This window comes from Siphateles boraxobius, unplaced genomic scaffold (genome assembly GCF_051911475.1).
Source record: "Siphateles boraxobius isolate OS27281-9 unplaced genomic scaffold, OSU_SipBor_1 9, whole genome shotgun sequence".
NCBI lineage: Eukaryota > Metazoa > Chordata > Actinopteri > Cypriniformes > Leuciscidae > Siphateles > Siphateles boraxobius.
Window position 1 is genome coordinate 27,309,463 of NW_027509219.1, and position 15,441 is coordinate 27,324,903.

The 15,441-nt window shown below is 34.9% G+C and overlaps 3 protein-coding genes across 5 annotated transcripts in view; 2 read left to right on the plus strand and 1 right to left on the minus strand.

The window, feature by feature from the left end:
* The first annotated feature begins 281 nt into the window (after positions 1-281).
* LOC143732140 (retinal Mueller cells isomerohydrolase) lies at positions 282-6,421 on the plus strand. The gene is made up of 14 exons (XM_077222877.1): positions 282-452; positions 765-847; positions 1,816-1,966; positions 2,484-2,591; positions 2,683-2,824; positions 3,182-3,329; positions 3,416-3,497; positions 3,568-3,700; positions 3,828-3,967; positions 4,180-4,309; positions 4,881-4,995; positions 5,527-5,621; positions 5,702-5,813; positions 5,901-6,421. Exons 1-14 carry the CDS (start codon positions 442-444, stop codon positions 6,047-6,049), a joined length of 1,599 nt encoding a protein of 532 aa, XP_077078992.1. The 5' UTR covers positions 282-441; the 3' UTR covers positions 6,050-6,421.
* Positions 6,224-13,837, minus strand: LOC143732139 (biotin-dependent 3-methylcrotonyl-coenzyme A carboxylase beta1 subunit). 2 transcript variants are annotated; one of them, XM_077222875.1, is made up of 13 exons: positions 13,699-13,837; positions 12,844-13,161; positions 12,531-12,727; positions 11,733-11,911; positions 11,573-11,653; positions 11,212-11,390; positions 10,084-10,276; positions 9,912-10,003; positions 8,614-8,770; positions 7,509-7,631; positions 7,303-7,427; positions 7,134-7,215; positions 6,224-6,531 (listed from the first exon to the last, which is right to left on the minus strand). In XM_077222875.1, exons 1-13 carry the CDS (start codon positions 13,716-13,718, stop codon positions 6,445-6,447), a joined length of 1,833 nt encoding a protein of 610 aa, XP_077078990.1. In that variant the 5' UTR covers positions 13,719-13,837; the 3' UTR covers positions 6,224-6,444. The 2 variants fall into 2 exon arrangements, with proteins under 2 accessions (XP_077078990.1, XP_077078991.1); XM_077222876.1 differs by lacking the exon at positions 13,699-13,837 and adding an exon at positions 13,674-13,694.
* A 670-nt stretch (positions 13,838-14,507) lies between these two features.
* Positions 14,508-15,441, plus strand: part of osbpl9 (oxysterol binding protein-like 9) — a 38,115-nt gene continuing 37,181 nt past the window's right edge. The window contains exon 1 of one of the 2 annotated variants that reach the window (XM_077222880.1): positions 14,508-14,650. In XM_077222880.1, the coding sequence (XP_077078995.1) occupies positions 14,540-14,650 (111 nt within the window). In that variant the 5' untranslated portion in view covers positions 14,508-14,539. The remainder of the gene's footprint in view (positions 14,651-15,441) is intronic. The other variant, XM_077222882.1, reaches the window with a different exon arrangement.

The window sequence follows — 15,441 nt, forward strand, 5'->3', positions numbered from 1 at the left end:
TCAAATAAGATGTAATATTAATTAACTACATGTACTTACTACAGGGTTTGGTTTAGGGTACTGTTATTATAGTAAGTAGGCCTACATGTAGTAACGTGTAAAGTCAGCTTAAAATAAAGAGTTAATTTCTTTTATTTAGTTATTTATCTGAAATTATGTGCTTCATTACTTTCATTTCTAATTTAAAACAACAACAACCTCAAAGATGTTCACAAGAAATATATCTGCAAACTGACCCAGTTCACCAGAGGTATTTGAGCCATAGTGTCTTTCAGGAAGGTAAACATTAGTGAAAATGTTCTTGGTCAGGACGGACACAAAGGGATTTTTGTTTTTGAGCCTTCGGAGGAGGAGTTCTAAGACTCTGGCTGTTCATGGGAACGGCACAGTTCTGGTTTACACACACACAGGCATCATCTCTCGCTTCAAAGTCAGTTCAACATGGACAGCCGGTTAGTAATGGAACTTTTCCATCTCAGTCAAACTGCTCAGATTGCGCGAATGTTTTTTGGTAGAGGAAAACATTCTTAATTCATTATAAATGTTTGCAAAATGTTGTATTTAAATATTTTTAAAATGGATGTTTCTTATTCAGTTGTTTCCTTTAAGCTTTGTGGCTTTATGTATAATAATTTATATCATTTAGAAGAATTCTTTAGAAAAGTTAGTATATTTGTATAAGTTTAGTTGTTTTGATTTCTTTTCGATGTCACCTCGTTCTAGCTCATTATGCTAAAAATGTGGACATCTGTTTTCATTCACAGTCTTGAACACCCAGCCAGTGGCTATAAAAAAATCTTTGAGTCATGTGAAGAGTTAGCTGAGCCCATTCCTGCTAATGTCTCAGGTTCGTATGCTTATAATATTATTAATCAAGCATGTTCAAGTTTTGATACTTTTTACTTCTTATTTACTTTATGCTGTCATTGAAGGGGAAAATGCTGTTTCAGCTGTGGCTGATTTAAATGCCTGGTAGCCTTTGGTATGGGAGCTGTTATATAGCCATTTTGGGGTGAAGAATTTACTTGGTTAAAGGGATAGTCACTCAAAAATGAATGTTCTGTCATTAATTACTCACCCTCATGTTGATCCAAACCCATAAGACTTTCTTTTATCTTCCTAACACAAATGAAGATCTTTTTGATGAAATCTGAGAACTTTCAGTCCCTCCATTGTATGACAGCTACACAGCTACCACTTTTCAAAAGTTCATAAAGAAATCGTAAAACTAATCCATATGAATAGAGTGGTTTAGTCCAAATTTTCTGAAGTTACTCGATCGCTTTAAATGATGATCATTGAATTTAGGCTTTTATATTCACATAAACTTTAATCAACTCACACATCAGTTGGGATAAATGGAAGCTCAAGCATGTTTCTTGATGTGCGAGAACCAATGAGGTTCATTGTTGTGTTACGCAGTACGTTTGAGCTTCCGTTTGTTCTTGTGTCAAACAGTTTCAGTTGTGTTTTTGTTTGTGCTCAATGATCAATGTTTATATGTGAATAAAAGCCTAAAATAAATCTGTTCATCATATAAAGCGATCAAGTCTCTTCAGAAAATTTGTACTAAACCGCTCAATTCATATGGATTAGTTTTACGATCTCTTTATGAACTTTTCAAAAGTAGTTGCATAGCTGTCAATGGAGGGAGAGAAAGCTCTCAGATTTCATCACAAAGATCTTCATTTCTGTTCTGAAGATGAATGAAAGTCTTACAGGTTTGGAACGACATGAGGGTGAGTAATTAATGACAGAATATTCATTTTTGAGTGAACTATCACTTTAAAGTGAACCTTCTATCGCTCTCTGCAGGCAAAATCCCTGGATGGCTTACTGGCAGTCTGCTCCGCATGGGCCCTGGGCTCTTTGAGATTGGAGATGAACCTTTATACCACCTTTTTGATGGCCAGGCTCTCATACACAAGTTTGACCTGAAGGATGGACATGTAACCTATCACCGCAGGTAAAACCCTCTGTTTATTGTGCCCAAATATATAAATAAACTGCATCCCAAATTGAGTTTGACTACTTAAATGTTTTGCAATAATGGTAGCACTTTGTAGCACTTAGACATTATCCTAACTATAAGTATCTTTCCAACATGTCAACTGTCTACCAGTCATTTGAGTATTAGTTGATTGTCTGCTTAATAACACTTCATTTTGTTGGTCCCCCAACAGACATTCTACTTACTATAAGTAACTTTGCAACTAGGCCTACATGTCAACTTATTCTACTAACCCTAACCTTACAGTCTTCTAATAATTTAAGAAGAGTTGGTTGACATGTAGTTGCAAATTAAAGAGATTTAGTTGGCATGTAGTTTGCAAGTTATAGTTTGTAGAATGTGTAAAGTGGACCATCATATAATAACTGAGTTTAAATGCCTGGACTGATTTATTTTGTGAAAAGTGGTTACAATAGAATAAAGAACTGAGATTTTACTTAAAACGCATATTAACTGGCATCTTGAACTTCAGGTTTATCAGAACTGATGCTTATGTCAGAGCCATGACGGAGAAAAGGGTGGTGATCACAGAGTTTGGCACCGCTGCGTATCCAGATCCATGCAAAAACATATTTTCCAGGTCTGGAAAGTATTTTATGTTCAATTTGAATTTGGAATAGAATAATCTCAATTCTCTATTACTCTCAATTGTGCATCCACTTTTGGTATAGGTTTTTCACCTACTTTCAAGGCATTGAGGTGACAGACAACTGCCTTGTCAACATCTACCCCATCGGTGAGGACTTCTATGCCTGCACGGAAACCAACTACATAACCAAAGTTGATCCTGATACCCTCGAAACGATAAAAAAGGTAGGATTTTGGGTTACACTTTAAAATGATGATCTAACTCTGATTAGAGAATTGATAATGTTTTAGTAGACTATTAGGGGAGGGTTAGAGAATAAGTTGACATGCTTGCAAAGTTACTTATAGTAGGTAGAATGTCCTCTGGAGGACCACGACAATAAAATGTTACTTGATATTAAGTAGACAGTCTACTAATACTCTAATGAGAGTTAGTTGACATGGAGGTGCAACATTACTTATAGTCAACAGAATGTCTAAAAGGGGCCATCTAAACAAAGTGTTAACGGCTTTTGTTCTGTCGCCTAGTTTTTAGCCCATTAGCAAAAGCATAAATACTTTACCATCTTTACTTGCCCATAGGTGGACCTCTGCAACTATCTCTCAGTCAACGGTGTGACTGCACATCCACATACTGAACCAGACGGAACTGTATATAACATTGGAAACTGCTTTGGGAAGAACATGTCGCTGGCCTACAACATTGTCAAGATCCCTCCACCACAAGAAGGTTGGTATAATGCTTTGTTGTGATATAAGGGTCTTATTAATGCTTCATGAGAAGGTGTTTGACTTTTTTATTATTTGTTTAATCAGATAAATCCGATCCAATTGAAAAGTCAAAAGTTTTGGTTCAGTTTCCAAGCAGTGAGAGATTCAAACCATCCTACGTCCATAGGTTGGTAATATAATATAATATTTTCTAAATAATTATATTAATAACTAATATAATGATATATATTATACAGCTTTGGCATGACGGAGAACCACTTTGTGTTTGTTGAGACTCCGGTGAAGATCAATCTGCTGAAATTTCTGACTTCTTGGAGCATCAGAGGGACAAACTACATGGACTGCTTTGAGTCAAATGACAGAATGGGTGTAAGTCTGAGCTTACTTGCATTATATCATCTTCAAATCGTGGTTAATTATATATTTGGAAAAGGGGGGAAAATGCTCTAGGTATTTTGTATGTTGCCTCATCCTATTTATTTGGTTGCATTCCCAGACGTGGTTTCATCTGGCAACCAAGAATCCTGGAGAATACATCAACCACAAATTCAGAACATCTGCCTTTAATGTTTTCCATCACATTAACTGTTATGAGGACCAAGGCTTTATTGTTGTTGACCTGTGCACTTGGAAAGGGTACGATTACTTGTTTTGTTTTGTTTTATTATTGAAGCTTTAGCTAACACCTCAAAATGCCTAAATAACAAAATCAATATACAGAAATGAAAAAACAAAACAAACAAAAAAACTCTTTGCACATGCATTTGATAATGGTAGGAAACATGGCCAGAGGAGAGGAAATGTGTTACAGTGGTGATCATCTGTGGTTACCTTTCTTTGATTGACAGGTATGACTTTGTGTATAATTATCTATATTTGGCAAACGTGAGGCAAAATTGGGAGGAACTCAAAAAAGCAGCCATGAGAGCTCCACAGCCAGAGGTGCGGAGATACGTGCTTCCATTGGACATCCACAGGGTAAGAGATACCAGTGTTATTTCAGTGTCTTTGAAATACTATTAGAATTTTATTAATAGTTTGAATTAATTTTTATTTATATATTTTCTTTTAATTTTAGTATATTAATACATAAAGTTAAACTAAATGAAATTGAGAAATGTTTCCTTGGCAAGTAGATGAAATAAAATAAGTTAACGTTTTTTTTTAATATATATTTTATTTCAAGTAACAACGGTTTAAATTTTTCATTTCAATTGTAAAGTTTTAGTAATTTTGTCATTTTTATTAGTTTTTTTATGTCTATATAGTTTTTATTTTAGATTTAGTTTAGTACATCAAGTTAAACTGAATGAAAATGAGAAATGTTTCTATTGCAACTAGCTGAAATAAAATAAGCTTATCAAGTAGCAACATTTTGTATGGTTTTAGTTAACTATAATAACCCTGGATATCATAATTCTACTTCACCTCAAGAGCAATTAGATTGACTTCAGTTTGTTTCTTGATATTTTTGTCTCCATCATTACAATTCAAAAATGCATTCCTTTATTTTAAGTCTTTTAATTAGTTTATGCCTTTGTTTTTGCAGGAAGAGCAGGGGAAGAATTTGGTTTCTCTTCCATACACCACAGCCACTGCTGTCATGAGCAGTGATGGAAGCGTTTGGCTCGAACCTGAGGTTCTTTTCTCTGGACCGCGTCAGGGTAAATAATTCAACTCAAGTAACCCCTTAACTGGCATTTTTAATGAATATGGTCAATTTTGGTGTCCATTTAAATTTGAAACATTAGATACACAAATTTATGTTTTTTTTATTCAATAATTATTTTGATTATTATATTGATATTCAATACTTAAAATTTGGTCACACTTTAGATTATTGTCCAATTCTCACTATTAACTAACTATTTACTATGACTTTTGCCTCAATAAACTCCTAATTACTGCTTATTAATAGTTAGTAAGGTAGTTAAGTTTAGGTATTGAGTAGGATTAAGGGATGTAGAATAAGGACAAGCAGAATAAGGTATTAATATGTCCTTTATAAGTACTAATAAACAGACAATACCCTAGTTATATGCATGTTAATAAGCAACTGGTTAACAGTGAGAATGGACCCTAAAGTTTTACCTTAAATTTTGGAATACTTAAGCGTAATTATTAATTAAATATTATACATAATTTAAAAAGTAGATTCAAAGCTTTTTTCTCTCTGGGTTCTTTTTGTGTTTCAGCTTTTGAGTTTCCTCAGATCAACTACAGCAAATACTGTGGAAAAAATTACACCTTTGCTTATGGACTCGGGCTAAACCACTTTATCCCAGACCGGGTGGGTGTGACATGGTACAGAAAAACATTTTCACGTCAACGTTTGCTCAATGTGTGATTTATATTTTTGTGGGGTTTTAGATTTGCAAGTTGAATGTGAAAAGCAAAGAAACATGGATATGGCAGGAGCCAGATGCCTATCCATCCGAAGCACTGTTTGTGCAAAGCCCTGACGCTAAAGAAGAAGATGACGGTATTTCTAATCTGTTACTAAACAATCATATATTTCAGATCTGTTTATGCTCTTGAAATAAACACGTTTTTCTTCTGCTTTTCTCAGGTGTTCTTCTGAGTATTGTAGTAAAACCAGGAGTTTCCCAGAAGCCAGCGTTCCTCCTCATACTCAATGCCGCTGACCTGACAGAAATAGCACGTGCAGAGGTTGATGTCATCATTCCTGTCACTCTCCATGGCATGTACAAACATTAGAGGATCATAAACAGGACTTTGTATGTTGGTAAACAGACTATTTTTTGGTTTACATGTAATATCAATTTCATATTATTGTTGCTATTTTAATTGGGCCAGTTATATGACCTGATATGCTTATAATGCTACATATTTTTGGTAATGTGTACTGTTTGAAACAACTTGTAAGACTTGTTTGTTTGTTTCAAAAATATACTTTCTACTTCATTTATTTTTTCACAAGTATAATTCCATTTGTACAATTGTTTATTTTACATAAGCCAGAAAATAACAACAGTAAGGCACTGCTGCTGATAACAGGCAAATTGTCATTAAAATAAAGATATGTGTGAGTTTATAACTTTAATAAAAGACCTTATACAAGTTTATAAATTCCACTGAGGTTTCTGGTAGTGTTACATTCGGAGAAAAGGAGTCCTCATCTTCTCTCTGGACAATTGATACTCTTGTTGCTTAATGATTTTCAGACACTTGCTCAAAACCTAACAAAAGGAAACAGAAGCATATATTTTATAAAGCTTTTATTTTCAAATTCAAGAGTGCAATCCATATTTTGAAGAAAATGTATGTTTTATGAAATATTCCAGGATTTATTATAAATGACTTCCCCCTCCCATTTGCAGTGACGTCTTGTTTACTGCAAGAGGACGGGACTACCTGCCACTCACATGACATCACAGCAATAGCAAACCACAACCATCCAATCAATTCCCGATAAACAAAATCAAGTCCCGCCCTACATTTATTTCTTGTTCACAAAGCCGTTTGACTCAGATATACTTCACAAAATTGAAGAAAAGACTATCACAACTTCTGAATATCAAAACAAGTGGCATTTATTTTTAAAGAAATATTTTGGTTTATTACAAAAAGTATTAACTAAGAGCATTAGTTTTGCCTCTTTAAGGTATCCAATGCTGTTAGCACTCGGGTTTACTTCAGTGACTCCACTGAAAACCTCAACAGCTGTTATTCATTAAGGCCATCCAGTGAGAAGTCGGGATTTATATCTGTGCTTTTTGGTCTATTATTTGTAACAGTGAAAAATGCATTACAAATCAATTTGGTTTCTCTTTTCTTTTACCTTTCTGGTGTCTTGAGGTAGAATAACTCCATCATCCCACAGTCTGCTGGTGGAAAAGAATGCTGAACTCTCTTCCTCCAACCTTTACATAGACATAAATAATTATTTTATTTTTTTCATACACCTTTAAAAGAGCCAATTATGGACATCCTGTTACACTGGCTCTTACATCTCATTAATCTGTGTAATTTCCTCTTCAGTCTGCGCAAATGCATCTGAGTGGCCTGGGGCCAAAATCGACACTCTTGCGTTGGGCCACAGGAAAAGGAAGTTAGGGTCAAAAGCCCTTCCGCACTAAAAAAAAAAGTGTTCAGAAAATGTATTAAACTACTCAGTGTGTTAATATACATCAAAATGATGGGTTTACAGACTGACCATAGCATAGCTGTCACCTCCATGACATCCTCCAATAACCACAGTAATTTTGGGAACAGAAGCACAAGCCACAGCAGACATCATGGAACCCTGAGCCTTCAGTCTGTTAGTGTTGGGCTCTGCCTAAGAGAGATGGGAAACAGAAAGAGAGGTTTAGAGGAATAAAGTGAGGGAGGGAGAAAAGAGAGCAAGTAACAAAGTAAAACAAGAGGGCATGCGAGCAGGGCCAGATATCATTCCATTTAAAAAAGATCTCTGTGCCAAAGTGGAAACTACTGATATACTTTCTGTATATCATATGCATGTTTTAAAGTGCCCTTATTTTGCTATTTTAAAGGTATCTGATGTTGTTTTGGAAGTCTCCTAGAATAGGTTTACATGCATCCAAGATAAAAAAAATTCATTTCTCACAGTGTCTGAAATGCTTCGATCATGGATCCGGTCTCTCTAAACCCTTTTTCCAAGAGACTTCTCTGCTCTGATTGGTCAGATGGCTCAGTCTGTTGTAATTGGTCTACGACTTGCAGTACGTGTCCGAAACAAAACACCAATTACCATATCTGAATTTCAGGTCTGGACGCTTCCTCAGCACTTGTGATACAAACAGTAAAGATGGCTTCCATCCAATACCGTATCAGTTTGAGGCCGAGTCCTCATCCTTTGGAAGTGCATGCAAGTGGATTTGTGCATTAAACATATCTTTTCGACATGTTGACAACACAAACCAAACTCTTCCAGGCCTCACCTACAACTACAGTGTTTGAGGGTGGGAAAAAGTAGACGTTGTGCACAGGCAGACCATATGAAGACCGTAAACTCGAATTATTTAAATTTGTTACAAATTTACGTAAGTTTGTGCAGGAAATAAGACTGGGATTACTGATGACTCGTTTCAGGTAATTCAGAATCATTCCTTTTTTTTTTAAAGGAGACAATAACTCCATTCATCACGCACTTTGATCTTAGAAACTTTGCAGACATTTTACAATCACAAACACACTACAACAAAGGTAATATCTGGAAAAGGATAATAGGGACACTTTTAAATGACATCTATTTTAAAGAATCTAATGGAAAGTCTGCATATAAATGTCTTCTGATGCACCTTGGATTGTGAGTGTGTGTGTGCAGGTTCTGGTGCCGTGTTCTGCAGGAAGATGAGAGGAATGTCCCTCTGGTCACACAGCTGAACAAAGTGACTGCCTTTCAGGGAAGCTTCATACGTCAGCTCTCCGTTATTTGCCACAATTCCAATCTGAAATCTGCAAGTTTGAGGGAAAGAATAAAACCAGTTACATTTTGAGAAAATGTAAAAATCTAGTTTCTTTCTTTACTATAATTAGATTTAATGCTGAAGTCTGCCAATGCAAAACTGACCCCAATTCTGGCCCCAAGATATGGTATGATATGGTCATTTAATGTAAATTTCTCAGATTTATTCACTTGTTTTATTGTCCACTGGGTTACAATCTTATGTCTGATGGCTTAAAAAAAACTTTCCTCAACAGGCCACACAATTCTTACACCAAGAGATGTGGTATAAACTATAAAGTATGAGCAATTAATGCAGTGATGATTGCTATGGCAAGCACTGCTAATTAAGTAAAGGTGAAAGTATAAATGGCAACACTTTACAATAAGTATAATTTGTTAATATGTATTAACTAACATGAAATAGCAATAACAATACATTTGTTACAGTATTAATCTTTATTAATGTTAGTTAATAAAAAACAGTAGTTCATTGTGTTAACTAATGTTACAAATACAACTTTTGATTTTAATAATGTATTAGTTAGTATTTAGATTAATAAATGCTGTAAAAGTATTGTTCATTCTTAATTCATGTTAACTAAAGAAGTTACCTAATAAAACCTTATTGTAAAGTGTTAAATTAAAAACACAGAGTAATATTGTTAAACATGACGTGACCGTTGAGCATCTCTGACGTATGTTTATCCTTTTGGTTTCACATTCATTTGGTATGAGTTTCACATTGCCATGGCAACAAAGCAGCTCTCAGAGACGCTCTCTGTTTGATCGAATAAAAGGTGATCAAGGAGATTGGCTCCCCATGATCTGAAACCTCAGTAGAAAAAGATTCCTTTTCTTAATCCAAATCCTGCTCAGATCTGATTGGTCAGACTTGCAGAAGCATAAGATCTAAATTTCAAGTTAACAGGGTTAATTGTTTTATCTTTACTTTTACTTTTCTACCATGATACTGTCTAAGCAGTGTCCTCTGATTGGTTTTGGTCACCTAGAAAGAAGTTATGCACTTAATGTTGTGTTTTAATACTGGGATATAATTGTGGTGACTTTTTTTAGTTTGTAGAAAGACATTTAACATGCCACTTACTCAATATTTAAAATATCTCATAAAAAAAATCCAGCTACCATTACCCTTCAATTCTGGCAAACCCAGTGAGGAGGGTGGTACCGTAACGGGCCTTGAACTCCTGAAACCGACTACCATCTGACAGGCGACTCACAATCTAAACAGAGTTGAAAGAAAGAAATGAGTAAATGAACACCCACAAACCATGTGAACCATGTAAGTCTAAAAAATCATTACCAGTCTGACATCCATGCTGTGATTGTAGCAACGAGGTGCAAGGCCCATGAGATCGTCTGTGCTGTACAGGGGCTCCTCAACCTGAGTGTCGTCTTCCTCTGGGAGCTCATAGTTAAGGGTGGAGATGATGTTTCTGGTACACTCATATGCCTCATTCTCTGCTGTGGCAAAATGGTCCACACAGCCACTCACTCTGGCGATATAGCAAGGAGAAAAGAAATTTACAATAAAAATAGATGCAATATAATTTATAATTTTGTTAATACGCATTTACAATACTAGTATTATGCTTAATTATTATATTATTTTGATATCTTATTTATAAATGTCTTATTATTAGAGGAATGCAATTACTTTATTATATTATATTATCATCTGAACATATATATACAGGATGGATTTATAATATTGTTAATATGCATTTAAAATATTAGTTTTATCTTCAATTGTTATATTTTATTTATAATTTTTTCATTATTAGAGAAAAATATATTTATTAATTATATTAATAAAATTATATAAATTGAATTATTAAATTATGCAATCAATTTGTATTTCATTGTATTAATATTATGAACATTATAATATTATATAATATTATCAGCTCTTTTCTTTTCTCTTTTTAGCTCATCATTTCTTTTTATTATATAATATTATATTATTGTCAGCTGAGCATATATATGCAGGATGCATTTATAATATTGTCAATATGCATTTACAATATTAGTTTTATGTTCAATTATTATATTGTATTATATTATTGGAGGTAAGCAATTGCTTTATATATGTTTGAATACTCTATATGTTTATATTCTCTATCTTATTATTAGAGAGATGCAATTACTTTTATATTTCATTTTTTGAATATTATATTATATTATATTATTGGTATGCAAATGTTTTACATATGTTTGAATACTCCATTCTGCTTTAACAATCTGACAATCAGTGAGGCAAAGCTGGCTGGTATTGGTCTGTCTGTAAAGCACCACATATTCCTCAATACTCATCAATCAATAATCGTGGTAATACAGCAACAATAATGGTTGTGGAAATACAAGGATTGAGAATCACTGCTCTAGAGATCATCATGTGAGAGAATGCAATCACGCAATGGAAACAGCATACTCTGAGTGTAGCCTGGCTCCTCCCAGGTCCTCTGGAGAAACCTCCTCCCCAGTTGCAGCCTTCACCAAGGGTGGACCCCCTAAAAATATTGTTCCTATCCTGTGGACAATCACCGCCTCCTCAGACATAGTGGGGACATAGGCACCACCAGCAGTGCATGACCCACACACTACTGACACCTAGAGGTCAATACATCATATTGCATCAGATCAAATATTCAGCATTTAACTTGAGGTCGTATTTATTTTTCAACGTGCGAAAATTTTGGATGTGAATTTCGGACTGAGTGTGCAAGGACCTTTACACATAATTATGCATTAATACTGTATATTCTAAAATATGTTAATGACTATTTTAATACCTGAGGAATCTTCATTGCTGACATAACTGCTTCATTGTAAAAGGTTCGTCCTCCATGGTTTTTATCAGGAAAGATCTCTGACTATTGAAAGAGCAATTGCACAACCATTAATGTACCATAAGTGATTTCAGAGATCTTCATGGCAATAAATGTAAATTACCTGAAGAGGCAGAAATGCGCCACCACTGTCCACCAAGTAAACGAAAGGCAAACGATTCTGCATAGCTATGACTTGCGCCCTGAGCTGCTTTTTAACTGTGATGGGATACGCTGTACCTCCTTTCACAGTGGCGTCATTAGCGCTGAACATGCACCAAAGTCCATTAATTTGACCAATTCCTGTGAAAAAAAATAACACTGTCACTAAGGAAGCCGTTTGAGAGGAATGCTTATGCACAAATCATTTAATATGAATTAATGTCTAATAAATCCTATAATATTATGTCGAACAAATATACAGAACAGTAAGCAAACAACCCTCTGTGTTTGAATGGTGAATTTGAAAAAGAGAGAGAAAAAGGCCATTTTTATCTGATTTTATGGTAACACTTTATTTTACAGTGTCCTTGTTACATATGTTACATGTAACCATAGTAATAACAGTAAATTATGCATAATTAGATGCAACTAACCCTAAACCAAATCCTACCCTATAGTAAGTACATGTAGTTGCTTAATATTACTATATTACTACTTAAATATATAATTACACTGTAACAATGACACCTTTAAATAAAGAGAAACCGATTTCATTTATTATTTAATGATTATTAACAATATTTATTTATTTTGATAGCAATGTTTTAGTCATGCAACCTTCATTTAAATAAAAAAATTAAAGAAGCATGACTGAAATTATTTTAAGGATTCCTTTTTTCTTTTTAAAAGCCTAGTAAAATTCATTACTTATTTACTTTATAAACCATAACGCTTTTCTCTATATTTTGTATCCCTGTACCTGTGAGACAGCCTGCTGCTGGAATGTCTCCATAGGGCAGACCAAGTCCAGCGAAAGGAGAAAGTTCTAAATAATCTTCATCATCTAGCAGCATGCGGAGTCTGTCTCGTACCAGGACCTTCCGGTTCCTCTGCGTATGCCGTTCTATGGCGTTTTCACCACCACCCTTCATTACTTTTTCCTTGTGTTCAAGGTATCTGATGAAACAAGACAACATTACATGGGGTGAATATCACTTGTGATCAATTTTATGATAAGGGAAATAACTGTAATGTAAGGGTAAAAATCTTCAATGACCGTGAATCAGATTTACTTTTGCTGACAGATGAAGCTGTTCCTGAGATTCGCTTCAAATACATGTCTGAGAGCTGGCTGAAATGTTCCATCTATAACTGGAAAGGCACTTGGCAGGCGTCTCCTGCGCACAGTGGAGCTCATACAGTGATGTGATGCTGCTGGCTGATGTGTCCTGTGTGTCAAGGGTTGCCACAGACTTCCTGAAACAGGTGAATGTGTGCAGTGGTATACAGTGCAGCTGGGAAGCTTTAATGATGTATCACATGACTGTGGATTTTGAGAGAATGATGCTCTTGTGAGTTGTATGAATTTATTCCCTTTTATATGGAAAGACCTGGTGGAATAAGAGACATGCATGTTATTTGTAACTCTTAAATTATACATTGGGCGTGTGAGGTAAAGAAGACACCTATGCTTATTTATGACTCATTGTATCATTAATGCAATAAAGTTGGTATTTGTTATTACAGAAATTAAAGTGTTTTGAAGTTTTGTACATAAACATGCTAACGTGCAAGAAATATGAATTTGCATGTGTCAATGTTGAGCTGCAATATTGGAGACGAAATACTTAAGCCCTGCAAGTTTAAACGTGTAATACATTATAAATACAGTACTATAATCGTACTATAGTACTATAACAATATCATAAATAATTTGAAGGAAATATTCAAAGCAACAAAGCAATACCTTTCACTTTGCATTGATTTTCTGTTAAAAACGATTCTTCTTACACTGTCTGCTGCTGTATTATTCTTGCTTTATAACTGTGTCAAAGGTCGCTATGAGCTCACTGGGATTGTAAAAGCAAAACTTTCTAAAACTGCGGAGGCAAATTAGTTTAACCTTAACATTTAGCAGACGATCTTACCTCGACACACAACAGTGCATGGTGAGACGAGGGGTAGAGGTCTAAAACAAATTAACTCCCTTATAGTGTAACAAGAAAATAAGTATGGACGGAAACAAGCATAAAGGAACGTTTTGTGATGATTACATAATGAAATAATGGCCACTAGAGCGCAGTATATACCAGCACAAACGTTGTTGGCTTTTTTTAGTCTCTATGGTTTTCATCATAAGCATACAGTAACAATCAGGTAATGCACTGTGGAAAAAATATTTTGTACGAAACAGGGTTATTCTAGTTAACTATATATATATATATACTATATATATATATATATATATATATATATATATATATATATATATATATATATATATATATATATATATATATTCCAAATAGGCTTATTCTTTAAAGAAGGAAGCATGTAAAATTTGTCTATTTTGTAAAAACAAATTAACAAGCCTATACACCTTTAACCTAGCTACCATGAAAAATAAAGTATTTTTAGACAGTAATTGTCACAAATTTCCAAGACCTTCCAGTTTATTACATTTAATATAGGCTATACATATCTTTGTTACTTTTCATAACTGTTCCATTTCCACGAAGACTTACAAGACTTTTAAAAATTGACCTGTTATGATATTATTAAAATTAATTTTGTGCCGCTTTGTTCAAAAGTCAACATAAAAACATTCTATCTTGCACATATGTAATATCCAAGTCATTACTTCCAGAAGTCGTCCTTGTAATGACAGTTATTAAAGTAAACCACAGTTCAGCATGTGACGTCATACGCACGGTTTTTGTCCTCCATACGCACACCTCCTCCCCGCCAGCACTCAGGCAAAGTGTAAAAATGGCGTCCATCATGGAGGGGCCGCTGAGCAAATGGACTAACGTCATGAAAGGGTGGCAGTACCGCTGGTTCGTACTGGACTATAACGCCGGGTTGCTGTCATATTACACTGTAAGTCTTTCTTGAACGGCTGCGAGATATGAGAGAGGGTTTATCACTTAGTGGCCCGTTCTATTATCGTTTAATAGGAAGGGAAACGAGCACTTGCAGGCCTGTCAGGAGTTGGGAATCTCAGCTGGTTGGGGCGGGGTTTGCTTTAGTGACTGCGACTTCAGCCAATCCAGGCTTTGCTGGGGAAGCCATTAGCCAATGAGCAGTTAGACTCGATGTGTTGCCAACAGGAAGGACACCTCCCTTGGAAAAAATGCTTACAGTAGTTTTTGAAGGGTTTTGAAATTTTGAAGGGTTGAGGCGTCCACATGTGACCTCTGTTGTGAATGCATTAGCTACAGGGTATTAAATGTGTTAACGCATATGTCTAGCTTTCATGTCTAGCATGTCTAGCATCCGAAAACATCTAGAATGTTCAAACACAAGATAAATAGCTAGGCTAAGAGCTGCTGTTGCTGTCAGTAAATCATCCACAGCAAGAGCTCTCAGCTTGGTTAATGTCTACATATGTAAGGCATATAATTTTAGAATTTTTTAACCATTGATTGGTTAATAGCACTGTCAATAAATGCTAAATGGGTTAAAATCATCTCTACTATCTTCCTGGTTAACTCTGACGCTAATACTGCATATAACGTTAATCAAGACACAACAACTCGAACTGGTTGTCAACTGTCAAACTGTCAGTTCTAAAGCTGAAAGTGATACCTTCATATTATATATACCTTAACCTTAATACACACACACTCACACACACACACATATGTATGTATATATATATATATATATAT

Excerpts from the sequence above, each read along its gene's own strand:
- LOC143732140 (XM_077222877.1), top strand. Across the intron at positions 848-1,815 it reads CATTCCTGCTAATGTCTCAG|GCAAAATCCCTGGATGGCTT; the intron begins GTTCGTATGCTT and ends CGCTCTCTGCAG. Across the intron at positions 2,825-3,181 it reads CCCTCGAAACGATAAAAAAG|GTGGACCTCTGCAACTATCT; the intron begins GTAGGATTTTGG and ends ACTTGCCCATAG.
- LOC143732139 (XM_077222875.1), bottom strand. The coding sequence starts at position 13,718 with ATGCACTGTTGTGTGTCGAG. Across the intron at positions 10,004-10,083 it reads ACAGCATGGATGTCAGACTG|ATTGTGAGTCGCCTGTCAGA; the intron begins GTAATGATTTTT and ends AACTCTGTTTAG. Across the intron at positions 7,428-7,508 it reads GAGGTGACAGCTATGCTATG|TGCGGAAGGGCTTTTGACCC; the intron begins GTCAGTCTGTAA and ends TTTTTTTTTTAG.